Below are 25239 nucleotides of genomic sequence, written 5' to 3'. Positions count from 1 at the left end.
ATGTTTACAAATCAAGGAATACAATAATCAAAGTCGGGCCTTGCTGTGTCTGTTATGCAAACCAAGATCTAAAAGCATTCCAGACATTCAAATGAAGCCCTCCAGGGGCTCACAGAGGTTTGGAACACTGAATAATACATACCATATCAGCACCAGTGGGTTGATGCTTTGGTTAACATTGAAGCAGAAAGCCCAGGACTGTGTTGAGTGAAAATAACTTAGGAAGACCCTGAGAACAGGCTGTTTAAGTCTCCCTAAGCATAGTGAGGCAGGGGGGAGTGGGCAGAGAAACCAGGTTGGGATGTCCTTATTTAGTCAATGAGGAGGATCGCTGCTTGGGCTAATCTCTCCCCGCTGAACTAACAGAGCTCTCAGAGAAATGCAGTCTGGACACTGGTTAAGGACACTGCACCAACAGATCCATAATAAAGATTGCTGCATATTTTGTTCCCAGGTGAAACTCTCCATTTCCTGGTGCAAATGAATCTACATATAAAAAAATTTTTCCCACCCATCTGGAACATAATGGTAAACCATTTAGGATTATTCTCCTGGATGTCAAGATGACTCCACTAAAGACCGGCAATCCCCACTCTGAAGAAGACAACACAGAGGTAAAGTCACAGCTTGAAGAGAGGGATGGGTACAGGGCAGACGATGCACTACGACCTCACAGCAATTCATATAACAATTCTTACTAGAACTGTTGGATTTGTAAGCATAGCTGGAAATTCAGTAAACTGTAGGTTCATGTGGATTCTTGAAGATTGGTTGAACTTGATCTCGTAAAGATGTATTACATATATTATAGGAAAAAGATGATAGGAAATATGCATTTTGAGCTACATTTCCATTTAAAAGACTGCAGGCACTTTGACCCATATGAACTACGTAGCTTTAAATATCTAATTCTCTTTTGAATGATATTAGAAAGTTACAGCACAGATTTCCATTTAAACTGTCTTGAACTATACAGTGCTTGTTTGGCTCTGCATTGAAAATCTGTACACATGTGACAACCAAACTAATGCTTAACTCTTGCATCGGACGAATGATGCCTTGTTATTTATTTTAATGAACAATTATAATCATTAAGTTGTCACTAATATTTACTGCAATTGTTAGGAGAGATAGCACTGGCAACTTAAGGATAGAATCAGTGGTTAAAACGGGTTTTCTATAATTCAGAATTCAGAAAGCACAGGGAAACACTTCATTTCAATTGCTTGTTTGTCCTGATTTGTTTTTATATGGATTTTTACAACAGTTTATGTAAACAAGCTGTTGAAACACATTTTATCAATTGCCTGCAAGACTGCTTTTGAAACCTTAGCATAAAACAACGCTGTCTGCCATTTGGAATTTCAAGATGAATTAAATAGCCACAATTCCAATATCTGAACCACATTATCCCTGTACCCGAACAGAGTGACAACAAATCTAAATGTCTATAGTTTAATACAATAGATTTTTTTAGTTGTCTTGAAAATATCTGCACTGCTTACACATTTCATTTCAATTGATTTCCCCATCATATTTTATGGATTCTAGGAATGTAAATCCAGCTCATTCAGAGCTGGCATGAATACATTTAAATGTTGTCTTTAATACCCACCAAATTCGTTGGTATATATTATAGGAATAAAATACTTGTTCGCAGAATCAAAACATAAGATTGTTTTTTGTGATAGTGACAGGGACCATCATTAAGTAAACACAAACAAGGGAACTGTAAAGAGGAAAAATTAAATAAATGGCATTAGTGTGATATTTGGGGCAACATTTCTTACAGTATTGCAGACATGATTGTGGGCATATTATGACCTTTTACAATTAGTCGGAACCTGTTTTATGGAGTGCGTGTGGTGTCGTTGATAAGTGACTGAATGACCTCTTGGCTGTTGCCATAGCAGTGCCACGATAACAAGCTTGAGTAGGTATAGCAATTATAATCATCTTTCCAACAGAATAGGAAATGATCTTCGGTTTTTCTTCTGCCTATCAAATTCTCTTCTGCTGGGCAATGAAATTCTGCTTGCATTACAAGCACTCTGAAATGAGACTACACTCAAAGTAAGCAAGCGGCAGCTTGTATGCTAATCAGCTATGTCTAAAAGCTAGTCTAAAATCAATACTGACATGCTTTACCTTTCATGATATTAGTCACCATTTACCATACAGGCAAGTGTTTACCAATGTTTCGTTTGTAATACTTTCTCCCCCTTTCTCGCCTAATCAAAACTATATTATTGCTAATTGCTACAACCTCCACAAAAAATGTTTGCAAAAAACTCTGAAAAATGCAGACAAATACATATTATTTCTTCTAAACACAAAACAGTTGATAACTTGGCTTTGCACAGACATGAGTTGGACAAAGACAGTTATTGTATAGCTTGAGAGGTGGACTTTCATGCACAAAACAAACCAGTGGGTATCACAGGTCCATGATAAGACATCGTCTGGCTGAGTTCTTCTCATCCCTGCTTGAAGCTAGAGCCAGTTGTGCATTGCCCTGCGAGGGTGAACACCGCTGATATAGCTTGGATATGATACCAGAGAGAGGCATTGAATCCAAGGATAATCCACCCAGCAACTCCCTTGCATTCCTTTTTTAATCATTTACTTATTTTAAACAATAAGCTGTCTGTCCACCTGAGCTAATGTTTGCAAGAAAGAAAGAGTTTCCTGCAAGAATAGCAGCCCAGTGCAGCCATGTTATAAATGTATTGTTGCTCTAAGCTTTATCCCTTATACAATTTTAAAGAATATTTTATTTCTCTGTCACTGAAAAATGCAGCTCACTGGTCACTTTATTAGGTACACCTGCTCATTAACTCTTGTGTTGTCTTAAGAGTCAAAAATTACCCGCTACTATAGTTTAACAGTATAGTTAAGAAATGATTTTTTTTTTCAACTTGAAATTTGATGACAACGTTTGTGATGAATGACAGGATGAAAAATAGAAATTCAATTAAGCTGCTTTATTTTAGGGGTTTAGTGAAGGTGGGTCAATTTGTACCCTTAGAACAAGGGGAGTATACAGAATGTTAAGACTACACAAGGGTTAACACAAATAACTTGACCCTCCAAGCAGCAAATAACGTGGCTGCAACTCAATATACAAAGCATGCAGGCATGGTGAAGAGGTTTAACTTTTTTGTTCAACCAAGCATTATAATCTGCAAGACGGTGATCTCAGCTGCTTTGACCATGATATGATTGTTGGTGCGAGACAGGGAGGTTCCAGAATCTCAGAAACAGCTGACCTCCTGGGATTTTTATGCACGCCAGTGAATGGCAGTTCTGTGGCTGAGAACAACTTGTTAATGAGAGAGGACACAGGAGAATGGGCAGATTTGTCCAAGCTAACATATAACAACTGCTGCAGAAGGGCATATCTAAATGCACAACACGTCAAACCTTGAAGCGGATTACATTACATTACATTATTGGCATTTAGCAGACGCTCTTATCCAGAGCAACATACAGTTGATTAGACTAAGCAGGAGACAATCCTCTCCTGGAGCAATGCAGGGTTAAGGGCCTTGCTCAAGGGCCCAACGGCTGTGCGGATCTTATTGTGGCTACACCGGGATTAGAACCACCGACCTTGCGTGTCCCAGTCATTTACCTTAACCACTACGCTACAGGCCGCCCTGGGATGGGCTACAGCAGCATAAGACCATGGTGGGTTCCATGCCTGCCTGCTCAGAACAGGAAGATGAGGTTACAGTGGGCACATAAGCACCAAAACTGGTTTAAAGATTGGAAAATGTTTAAAAATGTTGCCTGGTCTGATCAATCTCAATTTCTGCAGCGATATGCAGATGGTAGGGTCAGAATTTGGCATAAACATCATGCCTTACACACATGCCAGGGCCATGCCAATTACCTCCAAAAGCCTGTACAGTCCCCAGATTTCAACCCAATACATGATATGGAATGGGGTCCTACCCAGTACGAGATAGTTGTACCTAATAAAGTGTAAAGTGTATCTTATCAATACATATTTCAAACAGATATGATGTAGTGGCTGTCAGGCATACAGTAGGTTTGAGTGAGCAATGGAAACAAGGCCAGATTCAGATATAAATGCATATTTTAGGTACTTGCATTGATATTCAAACAAAAAAATGTAGTCATAGTTCTTTAAACACAATTTAGTGTTGTACAACCAGTTAATTCATGGCTATTTGGAGATTCGTCAAAATCGAGCCGTTTCACAAGCTGTTTTTTAGGTTTCCTGAAGTCATTGTATGTACCACGTGCATTATTCTGAATTGCCAAAATATTAATTTCAGGGGTGTGTTTTGTATGTCACCAGGAACTCTTAATCTCTGCTGCTCAAAAAACCGGCACTCTACAGTAAACTGTGGCTGCAAAGTACGTCAAACCCAGAAACCTGTTCAACATCAAGCACAAATGTTTTCGTGGCAGACTTATCTCTTAAAGTCAACCCGGCTAAGACGTTTTCCAGTATGTCCTGTCTTATAAATTCCAAGCAGGAAACCCTACAAGGGGCTATAGCTCATTTAGTATGAAGTCTCATATCATGGAAACAGTTGAGAAACCAGCCAAGTGGTCATGTAGTTGAACAACAAAAGATGGACTTATTTTGTCTTATGATCTTTAGATTCATTAGAAGTTTAATAGAAGATGCTGCTGACATGTACAGTGCCTTGAGTGTTTCTCCCCACTCCCACAGAGAATGAAGACAGCAGTTCAGAGGCGACGTTCTGCGTCCACGGCTATTTCAAAAGCTCTAAGCAAATCCAGGTCTCAGAACAGGTCAGTTGATACACATTGTGCTTCTGGCATTCATGTTACTGCTGTACCTTGGCATGTTTGTTTGCCCTCCTTATATTTGATGGATGACATCTAGTCTTTGTTTCTTTCCTCTCAATTTCTCAATTTGTATTTTTTTTTTTTTCTCAGCCACATTGTTCACATCAGACTCCACCATTGTCGATGGAACAGTATGTCCACGATCCTGAATACACTGTTAGCGTTTGCACCCTTCGATTAAATGCCATGGATTTTTATTATTTGAATAAGTGGATTTTCAGTGGATATGGAACTAATAGTTCACTCATCCTCCTGAAACCCAACAATTCATTTTTGTCCCTTTACAAAAATCATGGCCCCTTTGAGATCTACTTCTACTGAGATCTGCAATAAAAGAGAGAATCGATAAAAGTCAAATAGATAATATTTTCAAAGATGTTTTCACTGCACCATGCTTCTGTCATCCAAGACGCTTGCAGTGCATCAAAAAATACTGAAACTTTGTTCTCTCAGGAGATTATATTCAACTGATCTTAATGTCTTTGCCTCATAACTCTGGAGTGATAGCCTTATTATGAATAGACAGGATTGCAACAATTGTAATGAGCTCCATTGAATTAATTTCCTGCACAGGCGGACGTCCCAAAAGCAAGATTATTTGAGTTCGCCACATTGATAACCGCACAGATTAAAACCTGGAACAGCTCTTTTCACTTCAGTCCATGTTCCAGATTTGGGGGCATCCGGGTTTTACTCAGTTATTAGTTCAGTTATCTGGCTGACTCAAATAATCCTGCTTTGTGGAACGATCCCCATGCGATTTGAATGCTATATTGGTGGCTATATGAGCAGGACATGAGGCAACAAAAGTGGTGCTGGAAAAGAGCTGGGCAGAGAGACGTTTTGGACCGAAGAGGTATCGGATGCAGAACAGGGCTATCCTTTGTATGAATCTACTGACGTTTGCTCTGCCTCAGAGCTGTTAGGCTTTTGGATACTTCACCCCAGTCGCCAGGCTCTGTTCATGCTTACTGTCTCCACTGGACATTTCCCAGCACAGCCCTGAGGTCTGTAATGTTGCATTCTCCATTGAATTCCTGCCTTTATTTGGCTGTGGAGCTGCTCCATCATGGTAACGGCAACTAAATAATGAGAATGGAAAATCTAAACAGCGTCTGTGAGATATGGTCTTGGAATTCTAAGCGTTGTGCCATCTTAACTCAGCCCCAACTAAAAAAAAAGGGGGGGGGGGGGCGGGGTTGTTTTTAGGTTTACGAGAGTTTAAGGATGAATCCCTTCATTATGAGTGGTCAGGCTCTCTCCCCGTGCCTAGCGAGGTTTTATACTGACGCACGCAGTTACAGCAGTGAGCCCTCAGCAGTAAAAGAGTTGGCAGAGGACCATAAAACTGCTAAGCACTTGAAACAGAAAAAAAGTGATATGCTACAGATTCAAGCCTCAGAGCTCTGCATAAAATAATTAACTCCCTCAACAAAGTGTGCTTATAGCTTCTATTCATTAAGATATTAAGCTGTTCAATTTAAGTGTCTGTTCAGAGCTAAAATGATTAAGCTTGACTAGGGGAAACGTGGTTTGCCTAGAATTCATCAGTCCAGTGGCCACGGAATTATAATCAGAGTAAATTATAGTATTGGCACTTACAGTGCAGTCTGTAAGTATTTGAATGGTGGCACAATTTCCGTTCTTTTGGTTCTGTACTCTAGCACTTTGGATTTGAAATTAAACAATGACTATGAGGTTAAAGCACCTACCGACTGTCACATTTAATAATGGTATTTCCAGCCATATTGGGTGTTCAGCATAGGAATTACATGCGTTTTTATACATAGTCCCTCCATTTTAGGGGACCAAAAGTAATTGGACAGTTGGTTTCTCTGTTTCTGATTAGTCAGAGAATTCAATTACTTCCATAGTGCAGGTATAAGACAGCTTTCAGTATCTAGTCTTCATTCTAAGCTTTTGATTGCCAATGGAGTCTGTTATTGGTGTTCATTAACATGAGGACTGGAGTGGTGACAATGCCAGTCAAGGAAGAGCTTCATACCCTAGCCCCAAAGGAAGGATTTTGGCAGGAAAACGGGACAGATGGTAGAGCCAGAATGAGATGAAACTGGAGCATCTAATGCCAATCCTGTGATTTCCACACACAGGGATGTTCCGGACCTTTCCAGGAACAGCAGGCTTATCCAGGCCTTTGGCTCTCAGACCTCATCTTTCGTCATGGAGGAGTGTGTGCACCTGACCACAGGACTACACACCCAGGAGAGACACCTACTCCTCTTTACTGACACCCTCATCATTGCCAAGACTAAGTGAGTGTCTAGCAACATGCTTTCCTTAGAGGCTAAAATATAAGCTTTTAAGACATGATTTGTTATTTAACTGAAAAATCTATAAAATTAGCGTAATTATTATGGAATTTAGAAAAGAACCTCCACTGAGGTATGAATACTACTGTATATTATTCCAGACTGCTAAGGGGATTGCCCCACTATACATCCAGACTCAAATTGCTCCCTAAACCCCAGCAAGACCAGATCTGCCAGCTCTGGTCGCCTCGTGGTCCCCTCATTACGAACACCAGGTGGTCGAGCTGCACGTTCACACCTGTTCTCTGTTCTGGTTGCTCAGTGGGGGAATGATCTGCCAGAACGCTGTCAGAACAGCTAATCCTTGCACTCACAATGACTATTGTTTTTTGCTGTTCTACATGTGTGTTTTGCTATTTATGGAGTTGATGCTTCTCACTTGTTGTAGAACTTATGAATTTGTAAGTCGCTTTGGATAAAGTGATACAAATGTACAATTTTAATGTAAAATGTACAGTATTTAGTCAGCATCATGTGCTCAACCTCCTGCAACCTCCTGCAAATGATTCAGAGGGTGAAGGATTACTTCCTGTGGATGGTCTTGGGTTTAGGTCTTCCTCCAGTCTGAAGCTGAAGCAGCGGGTGAGGCTCTGTGAAATGTGGCTGGCTTCCTGCCTGGAGGAAGTTGCCGACAGGAAACTAAACTCAAAGGCCTCATTTGTCATTGGCTGGCCAACCACCAACTGTGTAGTCACCCTCAGGTACTATTTGGCAAAAAAAGTTTCATAATAAATGAAAATAAAAAAATGTTGGCAAAAGTATGAATGGACAACTGACAATAACATCAATACTGCAGTATATAGCCTGCTCAACATGTAGATTATTGAGTTGAATGCACAACTAATTAATTAATTAACTAGTTGATTGAAAGTTGAGTAAAGGTATTTTATTTAACCTGTACATGTAATCTGCGCAATGGGAAATTCATGTATTTGATCATAGAGACTAACAAACTGTATAGTATTTTATTTCAGGTAATCAATTGTATATATACAGTTACTATTGTATATAGTTGAACTATTAAATTGCGTGTTAATGTGGCAATACTCTATCATATTTCAGTTCCTCTGAAGTAATGGAGAAGTGGCTTTCTGCTTTACAATGGTAAGAGCATAAATTATTAATGTCTCCATTATGGCAGATTTAAATCCCTTGGCATTTCATATTCTGTTCTGATCTGGTGTCATGAATGAAGGGTCAACAAAGAATGTTTTAACGTGGTTTATAACAAGGAATAACATGTACATTCAATACGGTTCCACACAGGCACATCGCGAAATCAAAAGCGGATGAAAATCCCCATAAAATCACCACGAAAATGATGATGCTGGGTTTTGGAAACAGTATATCAGTACGTGACGTCTATCACGGCATTATTTCTGCTCTTACACTGAATATGAATGTATATTTCAGAGATATCGTTATTGCTTTATTCCATTTACTGATTAGCAATTAATTTATTTTCTTGCTTTGTGTTTCTCTGTGATTCACCCATCCCTATTTTACATGTTCTTGTCCAAATCCAGTCAACGAACGTACAGGTGTGTAACAACGACACCGCAGAGAAAGTTATACAGACCACTGTCCAGCAGCTCGGAATTCCAGTGAGTAAATGGCATACTGCCATATCAATTGCATATTCCACTTATTTGTGTATGTTTTTCGGGGTAAACTAAATTGTCTAAGTACTAACAACATTGTCAGTATAACTATAGTTTTCTGTCATGAATAACAGTTAAAAAGGTATTTGTAATTCCCGAACTATATGAATTTTCCAAAAGGAATTTCCTGCCCTCTGGCAAGTCTGTGACCTGGAATCACTGCCTAGTTTCTTTCCCTCTGTGAAACTAATTGCCATTTCCTCTTCCCGCAGGGCAGCCCGACTGACTACCATCTCTGGGTAATTTCAGGGAAAGAAGAAGTGCTGTGCCCACTTATTGGTGAGAGAACACGGCAGCCTTTTCTGTTGAGTAGTAGCATGACCTTCAGTGTTTCGCTCTCTCTATCTAAGGACATAACATGTTTAGCACTGCAAAGCCCTCAATTCCCAATGCCTTGATGTGGAGGTCATTGGGTATTAGCATTGTAACAGAGATCATGAGAGCTCATCAGTTTCTCATGAAGGAGGGCATACCCTGAAAGCCAAGAGGATTTAAGGTGGAATTCTTTGAAGCTTATATGCATCTGAGATGGATGTCTGAGTGTTTATGTTCCTGAGAACAGCTTTGTAGTCTCAGGGCATTAGTTGAAAAAAAATAATGGAGACAGAAATACAGAAATACATTTGATGAACTGTCACAGTTCTCTCTATATTAGTCATAGATTTTTTTTTACCAATCTGAAAAAAGCAATTTACTCTATATTGCTATATTACTATATGAGAGGAACGAGAATTATATTCTGACATTACTTGCATTAACTTGGATTTTTGGCATAGGCCAAAAATAATAAAAATGAATTGCAGGCTGCTGGCACAATTAATGATATGTCGATGGAAAGCATGATTTGTTCAATTTGGTCATTGCCTGTTGAATACAACTGTGAAAAAAGCTTTCAAATAGAGGATGAGTAATGCATGGGGGAAGTCATTATCTACTAATAGGGCTTGTGGGGATTGTGGTGAAAAGACATTTCTGAGTGTGGACTGACTAAAATGATATTTCTTTCATGCTTTAATGCCATCCTCTCCAGTCGAACAGTGCCTAGAAAGGCCTCCCGTCCTGCCATTTCATAGCCGTTGTCATGCACTTCAATTTCTTAATTCAATGTTATTTGTATAGCGCGTTTTTACAATATGTTCCAAAACAGTTTTACAAAGAGCCCAGGCCTGAGACCCTGAGCAAGAGCAAGCCTAGAGTGACAGTGTCAAAGAAAAATTGATTAACAGGAAGAAACCTTGAGCAGAACCAAGCTCAGAGGGGGAGTTCATCTTCTTCTGCCCCGCAATGAGCAAAACAATACACAGACCTCCAATGCCACACCTGTCACAGTTGTGAAGGGAGGACATCTCTGGGACACAGTGTAATTACGGCTCCTCACAAACCTTGTTTTCCAGGGCATGAGCACCCTTTCAGCATCATCATGAACTCCCTGCGGGATGCAGTAGATCAGTCCTACTTAGCCAACAGTAATATCGTGAGCCCTGATGGAACCCTCTACCTGGACCAGCTGCCCAAGGGACATCACGCCCAGTTCATCCTCAGACGTAAACCGACTGTTCACGGTCACATCCGAGCAGGTGCGTTAATCCACATCGAGCAGTTCAGGGTGGCACAGCGGTGCAGTGGATAGTACTGTTACCTCACAGTGAAAAGGTCTTGGGTTTGAACCCCGGCCAAGGGCTTTCTGTGTGGGTTTGGCATGCTCTCCCTTTGCCTGCATGAGTTTCCTCTGAGTACTCCAGTTTCCTCCCACAACACAAAAGACATGCAGATGAGGCATTAGGCTTTTTTCTGCAAAAGAGCATGCATGCTCAGTCAACCCATCCTGTCTAAATATAGCACTGTGCAGAAGTCTTAGGCACTCTAGACTTTATTATATATACGTTTATTTTTTTGTGTGTGTTAGAATAAAAGAACACATTTGAGATTTCCAAATATTCATTTTCCAAAAGATTTAATTTTACAGAGAAATTTTTGTATTTAACATATTACTGTACTACTTTTTGCATAAAAACTTGATCAAGGCTGTCTGAGATCAGAAGCAAGGAGCCAACCAAAGTCTGCAGAAGAACTGTGGCAAGTTCTCCAACATGCTTGAAACAACCTTAGCCAACGCGGTCCTGCAGTTCTATATTTCAGAGAAGTGATGCAGTTTTAACGCTGAAGGGTGGTCACAAAAATTATTGATTTGATTCAGTTTTTAACTATTCTGCCAAATTACTAAAGTGTCATGTAAAATGTATGGTATGTTTATTTAGGACCTTTCATTGAATTATTTTTGAAAGAAAATATCTTATCCATACAGAATGTTATACAGGTGCCTAAGACTTTTGCACAGTACTGTAAATAAAACAATAGTAATATACACTTAGTGATAACTTTATTTGGTAGACCTGTAAACCAGTTTGTTAATACAAATATTTAATCAGCCAGAAATGTGGCAGCAACTAAAATGTATAGAGTTGGTGTGAAAACAAAAAAAATGCAGTGAGCAACAGTTCTTACAGAGGAAATGTCTTGTTAATGAGAGAGGTCAGAGGAGAATGGCCAGACTGGTCATAGCTGACAGCAAGAGGACAGTAACGTAAATAACCACACATTACAGTGGTATGCCGAAGAGCATCTCTGAACACGCAACACGTCAAACCTCTAAGTGGATAAGCTACAGCAACAAAAGACTTAATATGTCTAAAAAATAGGTCTTATAAATACCTAATAAAGTATTGAAAAAGGTGCCCCAACAATGTCATTACTACAAACCACAGTTCTTTTTTCAGACCCTGAAGACACAACCTATGTGCATGAGTGACTTGAGTCACTAGTGGATCATGAGATCAACTAATGAGGGTTGTGATGATGTTCAGAAAATGTTAGCATAAAGCATACATGAATACATTTCATAAGGTATGATTTCATATGTACACCATGTCTGTAATGTTATTCCTATATCATACACTGTATGTTTTTTTAAATCAGCCTCATGGACAACGTCAACAGTGAGACTGTGGCAGTGCCTCATTTTGAAATAGATGATTTATCACATAGAGTACAAGGCATCAATTTCTATCTTTGTAAAATTCATGTAAAACCTCAATGATTGCATTCACCTGGCTGGGTGTTAAGTGAACAGAACACCACAGACTTCAAACTCTTGGCAGAAAATTATGTTCTTAGACCATATTACGGTGTATAAGCAGATGATCTGTGTAATATTAGAATAATCATCTATAAACTAGACAGTTTGACTGTTAAATTAAATATCTGCATGACGCAATTGGTTTATAGATACCAAACAATATATGCACAAATACACTCTTTATTAGGTCTTATGTTTTGGCTTATTGGTCTTCTGCTGCTGTAGCCTATCCACTTAGAGGTTTGACACTTTGTGTGTTCAGAGATGTTCTTCTACATACCACTGTTGTTTTTTGTTTTTCACACCATTCTCTGCAGATTGTTGTGCATGAAAATCCCAGGAGATCAGCAGTTTCTGAGATGCAATCAAAACAAATCAAAGTCACTTTGATCATATTTCTTCCCCATTCTGACATTTGGTCTGAAAAACAGCCAAATCTCTTGACCATGTCTGCATGTATTTATGCATTTAGTTGCTGCCTCATGATTGTCTGATTAAATATTTGCATTAACAAGCTGGTGTACAGGTCTTCCTAATAAAGTGCTCACTGAGTGTATATGAACTGAAATAACTATATTATATAAATTATACATTTTATGCACATTAAATTGAACAAGTTGAGTTGGACAAAATCAGCTTTACATTTGTTTAGTTCTGTTTATTGCACTAATGAATAGTAATCGGGATCAGTGACATTTTCCAAGTAAACTTGAAATTCTTAACTATTATATGCTGCTTTCTGTATGTTTTTTTTTATTTGGTTTTCTTTTATTTTTTATTTTTTATTTTATATATATTTTAATTTGTGGGGGGTAATCTTGTGGTCTTGAGGGTGTTACTCTTTCAAAATGTAGCTCACAGCATTATTCTTGTTGGGAACCTTTGGTTCTTCCTGGAGGATGCATACATTTTTGCCAAATGAAAAGCATTATACAACATCCTGAAGGAAGACGTTAATTTAGAATGCAGATAGCGAACGACTTCCTGTCACGCTAGCACAGTTAGTTCCACAAGCATTATCACTGTTATTCTTCCTGTGATTATGTCAATTTTACTCCATTCTAGCATGTGCTACGTCTTGCTTATGTAAAATCATACAAAGTACAGTACAGTAAAAACACAGGATTGGTATTTGCAGTGTGTGTTGTAAGACTCTCTGAAATTTCTAATAGAAGTCAAAAGTGCATTTTCTAAAGACAATTACATGCAATACATTCTTGTTTAACTGTAAACCATGGTCAAATAGTCCCAGGACATAATTGGGATTTTAATACTTTTTTCAATACTGCCACTATAATAAAATTCATTATAACAAAGGCACAGAGGGCATACTGTCTGTGAAAAAATGAAGTAAAATAAGGTTTTCATGCAGATATTGATATGTATTGAAATAACATTCTCAATTATGTTTCATCTTCATGTTATTATATTCATAGAAACCATATAGGAAAGAAGACATGAATCAAATAATACCGATGATGAACAACACAAAACTAGAATCATATTTACACTGGTTTAGTCACTGGTTACGAAATACATGAATCTCAAAAGTGTCATTCCTCTTTTAGTTTTAACCAGTCAATTTGACCTAGACTGAACACAAGGAGTAAAATTGCATTTGCTGTAAATATTTGAAGTGCTTTAATGGATACATGTTGTGTTCAGATTCCTTTCAGAAACATGTTAAGAGGAAGAAGTCACTAATAGCCTGGGCACTGAGAAGGGGAAATGGCAGCCAGTCAAGCAACCAATCAGATTTGTCCATCACTCCCCAGAGGTTATTTGGCCACTCGTTGTCCTCAATCTGTCACAATGGAAACCTGCCTAAACCAATCCTGGTGAGATGCGTACACTATTTCTCTTTCAACAGCTCACCTGAGACACAGCAACTCCATGGACATTTCTGAGCAACACCAATTTTTAACACCCAGTAATAGCCTACTATTTAAATGTGACTCAAATAACTTCTTCCCAATGCTAGTTTCACAGTTTACCTCAAAGTTCACTACCCTCTCAGTTCCCTTCCGCTATGTGGAAACCTGGGGGGGCTTAGCCAGCGATCATTAAACGTGAGGTTAATGGGACCCGTTTGTGTTTCTCTCGCACAGGATTGAGTGAGTTTTGACTTGTAATTAAATGCAAGCACTGCTTTTACACTCTTTAATTGACAGTTGTAGAAGGGCAATGGATTCAAAACTTTACTGAGGTGTGTGTGATGTGATGGTGTAGAGGTTACAGCATGCGTCATGTAATCAGGGTGAGCATGCCCTTGGGTGCTGTGTAAAAGCTGACAGAACATTATGAAGGGGAAATATGTGAAATATGAACGCCATCACCTTGAAGGAGTCCCAGAGAAATATTTTTAAAGCGCAGGTCATACCAAACATCTGCAACTTGACAAAACTGTTTTAGAATGTTGCAGAGAGGAGTAGTGCAAGCTACCCATCACAGAATATATGATGCCTGCGCTTGCCATTGCAGGCAATTCAATTTCTCTAATCGCAGGTGGAGTTTTAGAACAATTGTCTTAAGCTGAAGCTCGTCACATCGTAAATCTTTGGTAAGGCTGGGAATTAATATCAATAAAAATCAAAGATTTTTTACAAAATCCATTATCAGATGAATCCATGTCTCACATCCAATCCCAATTTAAATTTCATACAAAGATACAGTGAAGGAGCAGGGACAGAGGACCAGACGCGACCGAAAGGGGAATCTTAAAGTTATCCACAGGATGTGTGATAGCCATTAATATAATCTAGGGGTCTCCCTAATATAATCTAGGGAAACCACTAGAGGAGAAAGGGAAAACAAAAAACAGGACAGAAAACTCCCTGGTGAAGTCTATTTAGACTTAATAGGTGAAAGAGAATATTCCAGAAAACTGATAGTTATTTAAAGAACTTCCAGGCTACCTCCAATTGGCTCAGTGTCTGAAATGAAATGCAACACGCAAGCACAGAAAGGAGGGACAATGAGCCTTAAATAGAGTAGAGCCCACCTACCAATAATAGATCATTGGTTTGGTAATTAGACTGCACCTGGATACCAATTAACTAAGGCAGCAATCTGCACGTGTGAGCCAAAAAAAAGGTACTGCCTGGAAAATGAGTAGAGAAACCCTGACAGATAGTCCTTTGAGTAAAATGCAATGTCCAGTTTTAACTGTTTGAATGTAGCATAACAAATATTCATTCATTCATTCATTCATTCATTCATTCATTCATTATCCTAACCCGCTTATCCTGAACAGGGTTGCAGGGGGGCTGAAGCCTATCCCAGCATACATTGGGCGAAAGGCAGGAATACACCCTGGACAGGTCGCCAGTCCATCACAGGGCACACACACCATTCACTCACACACTCATACCTACGGGCAATTTAGATTCTCCAATCAGCCTAACCTGCATGTCTTTGGACTGTGGGAGGAAACCGGAGTACCCGGAGGAAACCCACGCAAACACGGGGAGAACATTCAAACTCCACACAGAGAGGCCCCGGCCAATGGGGATTCAAAGGGACCAGGACCTCCTTGCTGTGAGGCGGCAGTGCTATCCACTGCACCATCTATGCCGCCATAACAAATATTTTCAGATCACAAGCCTTATCAATGTGATTATGCTTCATGACCACTACTACTGGTTAATGATAGCAGTTGCTTGGCAATGGCCCATGGCATTCATTTTTACAATATTTCACTTTTAAACGCAAATATAAGGATGAGGGGCTTATAGTCCAAGGGTGGGCAATTCCGGTCCTCTAGCACCGGTGTGTACACAGGTTTTTGTTTCCACCAATTTCCCTGGCTAAATGAACTAATTGCCTGCATGCACTGTTTCACTCAAAGATTAGATCACAGTAAAACGGGGGACACAAGAGCAGTCTTCGGCTGTCATTCATCAAGAAATGTACTGTAGCTTAAAATGTCAGATGGCATAAAAAGCTAATGATGTAATTAAGGCCAGAAGTTGGTATTAAATCCAGAAATGGGTACAGCTCCCACCTCTGTTATACACATTGAGAGGATGAGAGCAGAAAGAGAGAAAGCACAACTTACTGAAGCTGTATAACATACGAGTGAGACAAGCAATCCAGGGGCCACTGAAAACTGGCAGTTCAACTGTAGTCTGGCAGCCTTGAGAAGTAGCACTGCAGTAAGCGTGTTCAACAAAAGTGACCGCGTCGTCACACTTTTCTGTTGGTAAGGCAACAGAGAAAATGTCAAAAAAATTTCTAAAAATGCTTACAGGGTTAAAAGTGCATTAGATTCCTTTACTCTCCATTTAGTAACTCTCTGTATCCACTCTCTCAAGGACATGCTGTTTCTGCTGTACCAGGAAGGCCCAGCAACAAAGGGGATTTTCAGACGCTCTGCTAATGCCAAGACATGTAAAGAACTGAAGGAGAGGCTGAATGCAGGAGATGCAGTTTGTTTGGAGGGGGAGTCTGTGTTTGTGGCAGCCTCTGTTGTCACTGTAAGGCTTCTGGACAATCCGTCTTTTCTGTTTCCTTTTTTAGATTCTGTCAAATCACATTTCTGTGTTTTGTTGTATTCATGCCAAGTTGACCTGGTGCTGATAGCATCACACATGTGGCCATATCCATAGCTACAGTTAGCCCTGGCATGGTCCGAGTTCAATACCAGATCATAGGACCCATCTGTGCAATCAAACAAAGTCATAATCAACCTGGCAGCCCCTACCTGGGTGACTTGTAACTAGTAACTTCAAGCACCTGAATGACTAGAAGCTGAGCTGCCAGATTGCTAATTGTTGTGACAAATTTAAATGAATATTTCTTTTATATACTTCATGACAATATGGAGGGCTAAAAGTGCATGAAATGAAAGAAATACAGTATATCAATGAATATGGAAATATATACATAAATATATAAATAAATACTTCATTTTATTTTTTTATTTAAACAATTGACACATCTTTACTGCTCTTTCACAATCATGTGATCATACTTTATTTTAGAAAAACATGTTGTATATTTATATATTTGTTTATACATGAGAAGCATGTATTCATTGTTATCACCCAACATTGTTTCTAATCTATAGGATTTTTTGCGCAACCTCCCAGGAAGTATTCTCACCACGGAACTGTATTCTAAATGGATGGAGGTTTTGGAAATTGATAATACCGATGAGAAGATTAAAGAAATCAATAGGTGAGGAATTTAATCATAAGCAAAATCATTAGTGTAGGAGCAAATGGTTTCCTCAATATGATGATTCAATTGATATGGGTTTTTACTAATTTAATCTCCTACCTAATCTCCTAATCTCCTAATTTCTCTCCCGGTCTGTCCCCCATTTTTAAAAATAGCTTAATATGCAATATTATTTTTTCTGAAAAATGTTTATTATTTATAATCATTCAGCGGTGAATACTATGGTCACGTGTCATTAAAGTGAGGGGTATGTCATGCCTTGCTGTCGCTGGCAGGCTGTTGGAGGAGCTCCCTGACGTCAACGTCTCCTTGCTGCGCCACCTCTTTGGTCTCCTTTACACCATACAGGAGAAGTCAGAGGAAAACCAGATGAATGCTTTTAACTTGGCTCTCTGCATCGCCCCCAACATGCTGTGGCTCCCAGCACCCGCAGGGCCTGAAGAAGAGAGCAAATCCATACAAAAGGTACTGCTGACCAAGCCTCCGTCTCCACAATTCAGGACTGTGTCTGTGGGACTGCTAAAAGAAATATACCACTTTGGTTAGCAGAGGCAACTTGCATTTGTGCTCTCATGATGTTTCATCTTCACTTGCTGGTCTGTCTATCGTTAGCCAGATCTGGCACTATTTATCATACCCAGCTACTTTGGATTCGGCTAAATGAATGCTATAAAATGTAAGGTAAATAAAATGCAGATATGGGAAATGCTACCTCCAGAATACTGCGGCTGAGTTATTTGTTGTTTTAGAGATGAATGCTTGTGTTTTCCCACCAGCGTGACTGCATTTTGCCGTGTTTAGTCAAGTGAGGAACTGAATTCCAGAGATAGGAAACAGTCCCTGGAGGAAAGTAGAATGCACTGTAGAGCTGGGAACTTAATTGTAGCAGGCCTTGGTGGGGTCTTGCCATGCACTAAAATATAGATGTGACAGCATAGATATGCTTAGCAAATCTGAACTACTGTGAGTACTAATACTGACTAAACAGCACTACACAGCAGTTTCTAAAGCTTCACTCCATACTAAGACATGGCTTTTGTTTGGTCAGCATTATCCAAGTTGATTTTGGGGCAGCATTACTGATGGTCTTCTTTTTGTTTCCAACTAGGTTGCCAATCTAATCCAGTTCCTAATTGAAAACTCTCCCTCCATTTTTGGCAATGACATTGAGTCTCTGTTTACTCATCTAAACAGTGGACAAGGAGATCTAGAGGATGCCATAGGTACATTCTGCATTTGTAATTATGGTAAACAAGCTGTGCAGTATCTTTTGGCACTGTTTGACCATGTGTATTGGTTTGCTTTTTAGATGATTCATTCCATCAACTGTACTCTTCAGATGAGTTTGATTCAGAGCAGGAGAAGCTGAGAGGGTTAAACTATTCTGAGAAGGAGTCCTGGAGTCTGGTTCTGAAACAGAAGGACCTGGTGGAAGACAGCACCTACAGCTGTGGGAACCTGGACGATATATCCTTCTTCTCCAGTAACTCCGTCTGCTCCCTGACGAAGATACACGGCATGGAGCCATCCCGGGACCGCTGCTCCTCTGAACCTAGCGTCTGCCTGAGTTCTCAGCCCCTTCCACAGCTCCACACCCCTGTTGCTCGCCAGTCCAGCTGTGATGCAGCTGTGATGCGCGGTCAGGTTGAAGGGTCCCAGCTCAGGCACAAGCTGAGCGTCGAGTCCGCCAGGGGGCAAAAGGGAGATGTCAGCCCCAGGATGAGTGGCAGGTCCAAATATACTTTCTGGAGGTCACCTCAGATTACTTCCAGGTTCAAGCACCCCCATGGGCTGAGCCTGTCCAACACGTCCAGCTTCTCCAGCCTTTCCTCCACAGCCACCTCGCCCTCAGCATCTTCTCTGAGCTCTCTGGACAGCGCCTTCTCCTACTGCTCAGACTCCGTGTTCAGTTCCACCACCTCAACATCCATGCCCTTTTTGTTGGGATCCTCTGCAAGAATGAGACCTTTGACCCCAGACGAAGCAGGCGGGTACCCCATGGATTGGAGCAGAACATTGCCAGCTTTCTCAACACGAGAGCCTTTGGATTTAGGCTGGTGCGATGAATATAATGAAAAGGAGGAGGAAAACTGCATGTTTGATGCTGAAGCTCTTGCCGCAACCAGCAGTCCATTTGCAGAGTCTGGCCACAGGGAGCCCGGCTGCCCTGAGAGCCACTGGGCTGAGCTGCAAGAGACTGAATGTGTTCTTGGATCTGAACCTGCCGGAGTGGAGGTGGACGGCAGTCATTCAGAGCCAACAGAGGTCCAGATGCACCAGCCCAATGAACTGTCAGTGACATCTGAGAAAAAGGTTCTGAACAGGGAGTTGTCTGTCAAACACATACAGCTAACAAGGCCTTGTGCATCGAACAGCTTAGAGCCTAAGAAAGAGACCATAAAGAGGACCAAAATCACGTTCTACATGGGCTCTAATACACTAGTGGAGAAAAGGCAGGTCTCCCAAAGCATGGAAGGGCCTGGCTTTTCCATGGATTTGTCCAATGCAGATGCAAGACCTTTGGACAGCTCAGAGCCAAAATGTCCGCCCATGCAGGTTCAAATACCCCAGACGGTGTTTTATGGGCAGGATATCCCTTTGGCTCTGCAGTCGATTGTGACCAGGCAGCCTGCACACTCCAAGGAGCAGTGTAAGCAGAGGAAAATAGCTCTTGAGGGAGACCCAACACCCGAACATTTAACCGAGTGCAGTTCTCCCTCACGAACATCATCCAAAACCCACAGTAAGGCTCCTAATTCCATACGTCACACAATCACAATAAGATTGCCTGCAGCTGTCCGGAACACAGTGAAGGAATATTTCAGCCACAATGAAAGTAAGAACTGCCTTTCAGATGCAAAAGCTGTGGAAAAAGAGCTGGCCCGAATGAAATTAGAATGAGAAAAGGGCCTTATGGGGGAACCAAAGGAATATTTTCTAAAAGTGCCATATGAAGAAGACTATTTGTCTGAGTATACTGACATTGTTGAGTTTTTACTGATTAATTAGACAACATTCAGTTGTACAGTATTCAATGAGGCGCAAACTCATTCAGGAATTGTAAAGCATTTGTTTATAATGTGAGAGTCATACAATGCCATACAATGAGCGTCAAGCAGAAACAGAATAATTAATGTAAATGCACTTTGTGGCACCTTTGTTTGACCAATTTCAGTTGTATATATCATTCTGTCACAACTCACAAAAAGTTCTATTATGGTATGATATGCAAACATATTTATCTTCATATTGATAATAGTGTGGTTTCCTTTGACACAGATACATTAATGCAAGTACTTTAAACAGTCATTACGTACTATCCATGCTTCAAGCTCTCATTCTGTAGATAGACTCCTGAATCTTCTTCTAACCATGTCTTCTTCCGCAAATATGTAGATGCTCTTATGTTAGCCTGAGCATTTACCCAGATGCGGCAGCCAGAATATCTGCCACTGTATATCAGAGGACCATTTTAAATGATTCAGCTAATTGAACATGCAACTGGGGAAGCACTCAATTAGCTGATTAATAAACACCCCTTCTATTGTCACTAAAACATTTGCACTCTATATAGATATTCTGTGAAAAAAAAACATTGTCTTCTTAATTTTTTAATATTTATTCAAACAGCTTTTAAACTGCTTTCCCCCACTTATTAAAAATATTAATTTTGATTTGTGGTGGCCAAATATTACAATTTGTAGTTGTAAGTGATACCAGTAAAGTGACATTAATATTAGTTTGTAGAGTGTGTCATGGGGTATATACAATGGAAAGTTTTAATTCGATTTTTATAAATGATTATAGAGGCATGTACAGATGAAAACTGATGCACTGCACATATGATCCTGGACAGGACACCAGTTTGCCAAAGATATTTTGTCCCTGTCTATTTCATTAATACTGAGCCAGATGAGATGTTGCTGGCTAGCTTCGATTATGTGCCTCATTATTGTTTTCTGACTGAGGAATAGTGTGTTAACTTGCGACCATCAATATTGATCTGTAATATGAGGGAACGTGAGGACAAGAGGAGGAGCGAGAGTACTAGAGAGAGGCTGCTGGCATATCCTGGGTGCCATCAGAAACACAAAAGGAGAGGTCCATTATATCATGGTGAACTGTTTCTAAAAAAGTCCTGAAATTCTTCGAAACTATCTGGATGGATAGATTCCACTTACTCAAGGTAAGTGGAAACATAGGGTATTTTAATTTTGGGTGAACTGCTCCTTTATATAGACCAGACAGATGTCTTTATATAGGCCACTATGGGGACAGTGAGTTGATTGAATGCTTTTGTGTCAGCACGATTGAGCTGTTTGAATTAGTTGACTAGGCAGGGTGTGGCATATATCAGCACTAAGATTTTATGCTAATTGTGCTTTTCAGAGCAGTTTAGCAGATACAATTTATGTCAACAAATCAAGCAGTAGCAGTATTGTAGCCTAGCAACATTCACATGACATGATGTATCTCTGGTGTATCATTAGTGACAAACAAGCAATCCAAGACAACTCCATTTGTAACAATGATTACATTTATTTATCTATATTTTCATACTTCAATGAGCACAGGCATTATATTGGATATGAGTGTGAATATTTTACTCAGAATATAGCTCTGCATATTCAAAAACAATGTTAATTGTATCTACTTGTGGGCTGTTCTGGAAATGTGACAGTTGTTGATAATCAGCACTTTGCTACAAGACTGTTTGGTATTCATTATTCAATGCAATGTAAATTCAGTGAAAATGTTCCAAGGAAACATGTCACAGTCTGGAAGAGTCACTGATTCACTGTTGATGCCATCTTCTCATTCTTGACATCCTTTGGCACTTGCACAGTCATTCCATCCATCCATTTTTGTACACATACTTGGCAACCGAGACGAGACCTGGCAACAAAAGCGCACTTGCTTAATATTCATTTTCCCAGCAATTGCACCTGCCACAAATCCTGTGACATAATGTTTATGAATAAAACATCATAGTAAGTAACCCTGGGATTTCTGTAGGAATAGTAAGCTGATTACCCGCTTTAAACTGCAATCACAAGAAGATATTTCAGACATTAGCTCAAGGAGACCAGTGAACATGTCCATAGTATGTCAAAAATGTAAAGAGGAGACCTACGTTTCAGTCAGCCCGTAAGCTAGGTCCAGCATATCCACCTCTTCATCTACCATGGGTTCCATTTTCTGAAAAATGTTTTCTTCAAAAATGAGGTGACAGGTTGAGCATGCTAATGTTCCATCACAGGCCCCTGGACAAGAGACCAATCAGTCAGGGAGATCAAACATATTCAAAAGCCAATTTCTCAAGCAAGAAAAATGCTTTTATCATTCATTGTCTTTCTTTTTTTTTTATCATGTTAATTCCCACATTTATTAATGTTTTTTATTATTTATTATGGCTAATAAGAAAAGAAAAAAAGGCTGTTCTTATATTGGATTTCTTGTTTTTGGTACCGAAATAGGTTCGGTTTTGCTCATTCCATAGACAACATAAAAACAAATAGCTTACAGCCCCCACTGTAAGCTATTTGGAATCAACCGAAGTCCAAAGTTTTACATAAAAATTAAAAAAATGTATTTCCCCAAAAAACAGGCTCCACAATTATTGGCACCCCTGGTTTAATACTTTGTGCACCCCTGGCAAAGATGACAGCCATGAGTCTTTTTCTATAATTTGTGATAAGGTTAGAGAACACATTTGGAGGGATTATTGACCATTCCTCCATGCAGAACTTTTCAGAATCATTGATATTCTTCGGATAGCCCTCTCTTCAGTTCAGACCAAAGGCCTGGAGACAACCTTCGGACTCAGGTTGTTTTTGTTGTGAGGCAATACTGTGCTGTCACATATGTAGCTCTAGCTACCAATAAAAAATAGCTCTATATACAAATATGCAATGAGCATATGCAATGGGATATGCAATGGGCCATGCAATGGGCCATGCAATGGGATATGCAATGGGCCATTAAATATCTAGTGGTCATTTGGTCAGGTTACTATTGATGACATAACTGAACCTAATAGCTCAGAATCTTGTAATAAATTTAACTCATCTCATTTCATCCCCACATTAAAAAGATGGACATGTTTAGACTGATGTAAGTTGTATTGCAATGCAATTAATTTGTTTACTGTTGCTGATATTTCATGCATACCGTACAAATGCCATACAATGTAGTCTGAAGCCATTCACAATTTACCTTTACAGTCGCATTAAAGAACAAATTAATAAAAAAAATCTAACCAATAAACTCATCTGTGCAGTTCTGATGTGTCTGCTTACCAAAGCCATTGATGTCAATCTTCTTGGTAATGACAACATTCAACAGGGATACCCCTTCTGTGACTGAGGTGGTGGTTCTCACTCCATCTTGATTAACAAAGTGGATGGTTACTTTGTCTTCTGGTGGGCTGTTACAAAGACAAATGTCAAGAAATATTTCCATCTCTTGTGGCATGAACACAATGACCCTCTTGAAAGTAATTTTTCAAGTCTATTTCAATGCAATGTATCCTGTTGATTTACTAAAGACATTTTTGATGAAATTCAGTTTCCATTCTATTCTAGAATGTTAAGGGCTGACTATTCAATCTAGACATCAGAAAGCAACTCCACATGCTCACTTCCTGAATATAATCCCCCCATTATAATGAAAAGCTGTTTTCTTCTTAATAGATCTTACCATTTCTGGTCGAGCAGGAAATAAATGTTGAGGCTAATTATCTTTTTATGTCTTTAATGCATTATCAGTTGGCCTGCAGTGAAATTCATGAGTGTTTATGAGCTTGTTTACAGAATTATATTAGTGATTTGGTTTCAGCCAGCTAAAATCCCTGGCCTATACAAACATGCTAAAACATAATTCAAATACAGGTATTTGAGATACAGGCTGCACCAGTGTAACACTGAAATGAGAGGTCCATTCTAGAATTCACTAACATAATGACATTAAGTCAGGAATAACCAGACATTTTCATTTTAAATCTCCATGTTCCAGGTTATATTTAGGGCATAAAATGTATATGAACTATAACATACATTGACTGGAAGTATGAAAGCTGAAATGCTTACCTGTTGCCCTGGGAAGCACTGTTCAGTACATGGTATAAGCTGAACCCTCTGCTAGACCAGCTCCCTAGTCCCCGGGGAAGGTAGAGACCCTGCCGGACCCCAGCCATAGGGGAGAACAATGCTCTGGATGCCAGGAGGTGGAGAGAGTGGAGATGTTGAGAGAGGAGAGACTGAAGATGTACACATCTTGCCATGTTGGCCAAATCTGTCCTCGAGTCAGCGTTGAACACGGGGACCCTCTGCAAGATAAAGCACCTAAGCCTTGGCCCCTAGGCAGGGTGAAAGATCTGCAGAGATTACCGTAGCTGAGTTTCATCTGAACAACACACGCCAAAACGCAATCGTCAGTCCTCAGGGCCTTGTGATGATTTTATTGTGCTGTAAAAAATAAATGTCATTCATTCAGTTAGGTGCATTAGCGAGCCAAATCTTCAGCAACACAAACTGGTTATGCTGGATTCTAAAAATAAAGCCTGGTTTTGCTGAAATAATAAGGTATAACATCAATATCTTGCGTGTTTTGGAATTATATTGTTGTTTAATGTGTTAATCATGAAAATAATGTTTAATAAAATAATTGTTTTATTATTATATTTATCCAGAAAAAATATGTGTGAAGCTTGACATAAGCAAATATTCTAAAGGAAACAGAGTCGGAAAATGGATCAACAGCCATACTGAAGTGAAGACCTTGAGCTGTTGCCAATTTATGGGAATAGAAATAACATGTCCAAGGTTTTATGAAATGTCCTTCTCAGTTGTTTGAAGGACCAGCAAAATGCTGGTGTCAGGGTAGAATGATATGATGAAAGTATATTGAGTTACATGTCCATTTTGTCTTTTAATTCATTACAATGCATCTAACAACCAAGGTATCCAACTACTCAAAATGATAAGTAACTGTTCCACTCTCTTCTACTGTTTCCACTATTCCATTTATTTAGAACCATAACGATAACCATATTGAAACATGTATGAAGTATTTCTAACTGCAA

General features: G+C 39.6%; 2 protein-coding genes across 3 annotated transcripts; one reads left to right on the top strand and one right to left on the bottom strand.

Annotated features, from left to right (window-relative positions):
* The first annotated feature begins 407 nt into the window (after positions 1–407).
* arhgap20b (Rho GTPase activating protein 20b) lies at positions 408–23423 on the top strand. Its single transcript, XM_061248017.1, has 15 exons — positions 408–614; positions 4709–4791; positions 6960–7121; positions 7730–7879; positions 8241–8282; positions 8445–8529; positions 8705–8782; positions 9052–9118; positions 10234–10416; positions 13641–13813; positions 16289–16450; positions 17044–17153; positions 17432–17621; positions 18265–18379; positions 18466–23423. Exons 1-15 carry the CDS (start codon positions 564–566, stop codon positions 20055–20057), a joined length of 3243 nt encoding a protein of 1080 aa, XP_061104001.1. The 5' UTR covers positions 408–563; the 3' UTR covers positions 20058–23423.
* fdx1b (ferredoxin 1b) lies at positions 21711–24591 on the bottom strand. Of its 2 annotated transcripts, none has more exons than XM_061247462.1 (4): positions 24245–24591; positions 23456–23583; positions 22291–22420; positions 21711–22052 (listed from the first exon to the last, which is right to left on the bottom strand). In XM_061247462.1, exons 1-4 carry the CDS (start codon positions 24436–24438, stop codon positions 21944–21946), a joined length of 561 nt encoding a protein of 186 aa, XP_061103446.1. In that variant the 5' UTR covers positions 24439–24591; the 3' UTR covers positions 21711–21943. The 2 variants fall into 2 exon arrangements, with proteins under 2 accessions (XP_061103446.1, XP_061103447.1); XM_061247463.1 differs by having other exon boundaries at positions 22291–22369.
* Positions 24592–25239: the final 648 nt, after the last annotated feature.

Source organism: Conger conger, chromosome 7 (genome assembly GCF_963514075.1).
Source record: "Conger conger chromosome 7, fConCon1.1, whole genome shotgun sequence".
Classification (NCBI taxonomy): Eukaryota; Metazoa; Chordata; class Actinopteri; order Anguilliformes; family Congridae; genus Conger; species Conger conger.
This window is presented reverse-complemented; position numbering and strand designations above follow the sequence as displayed.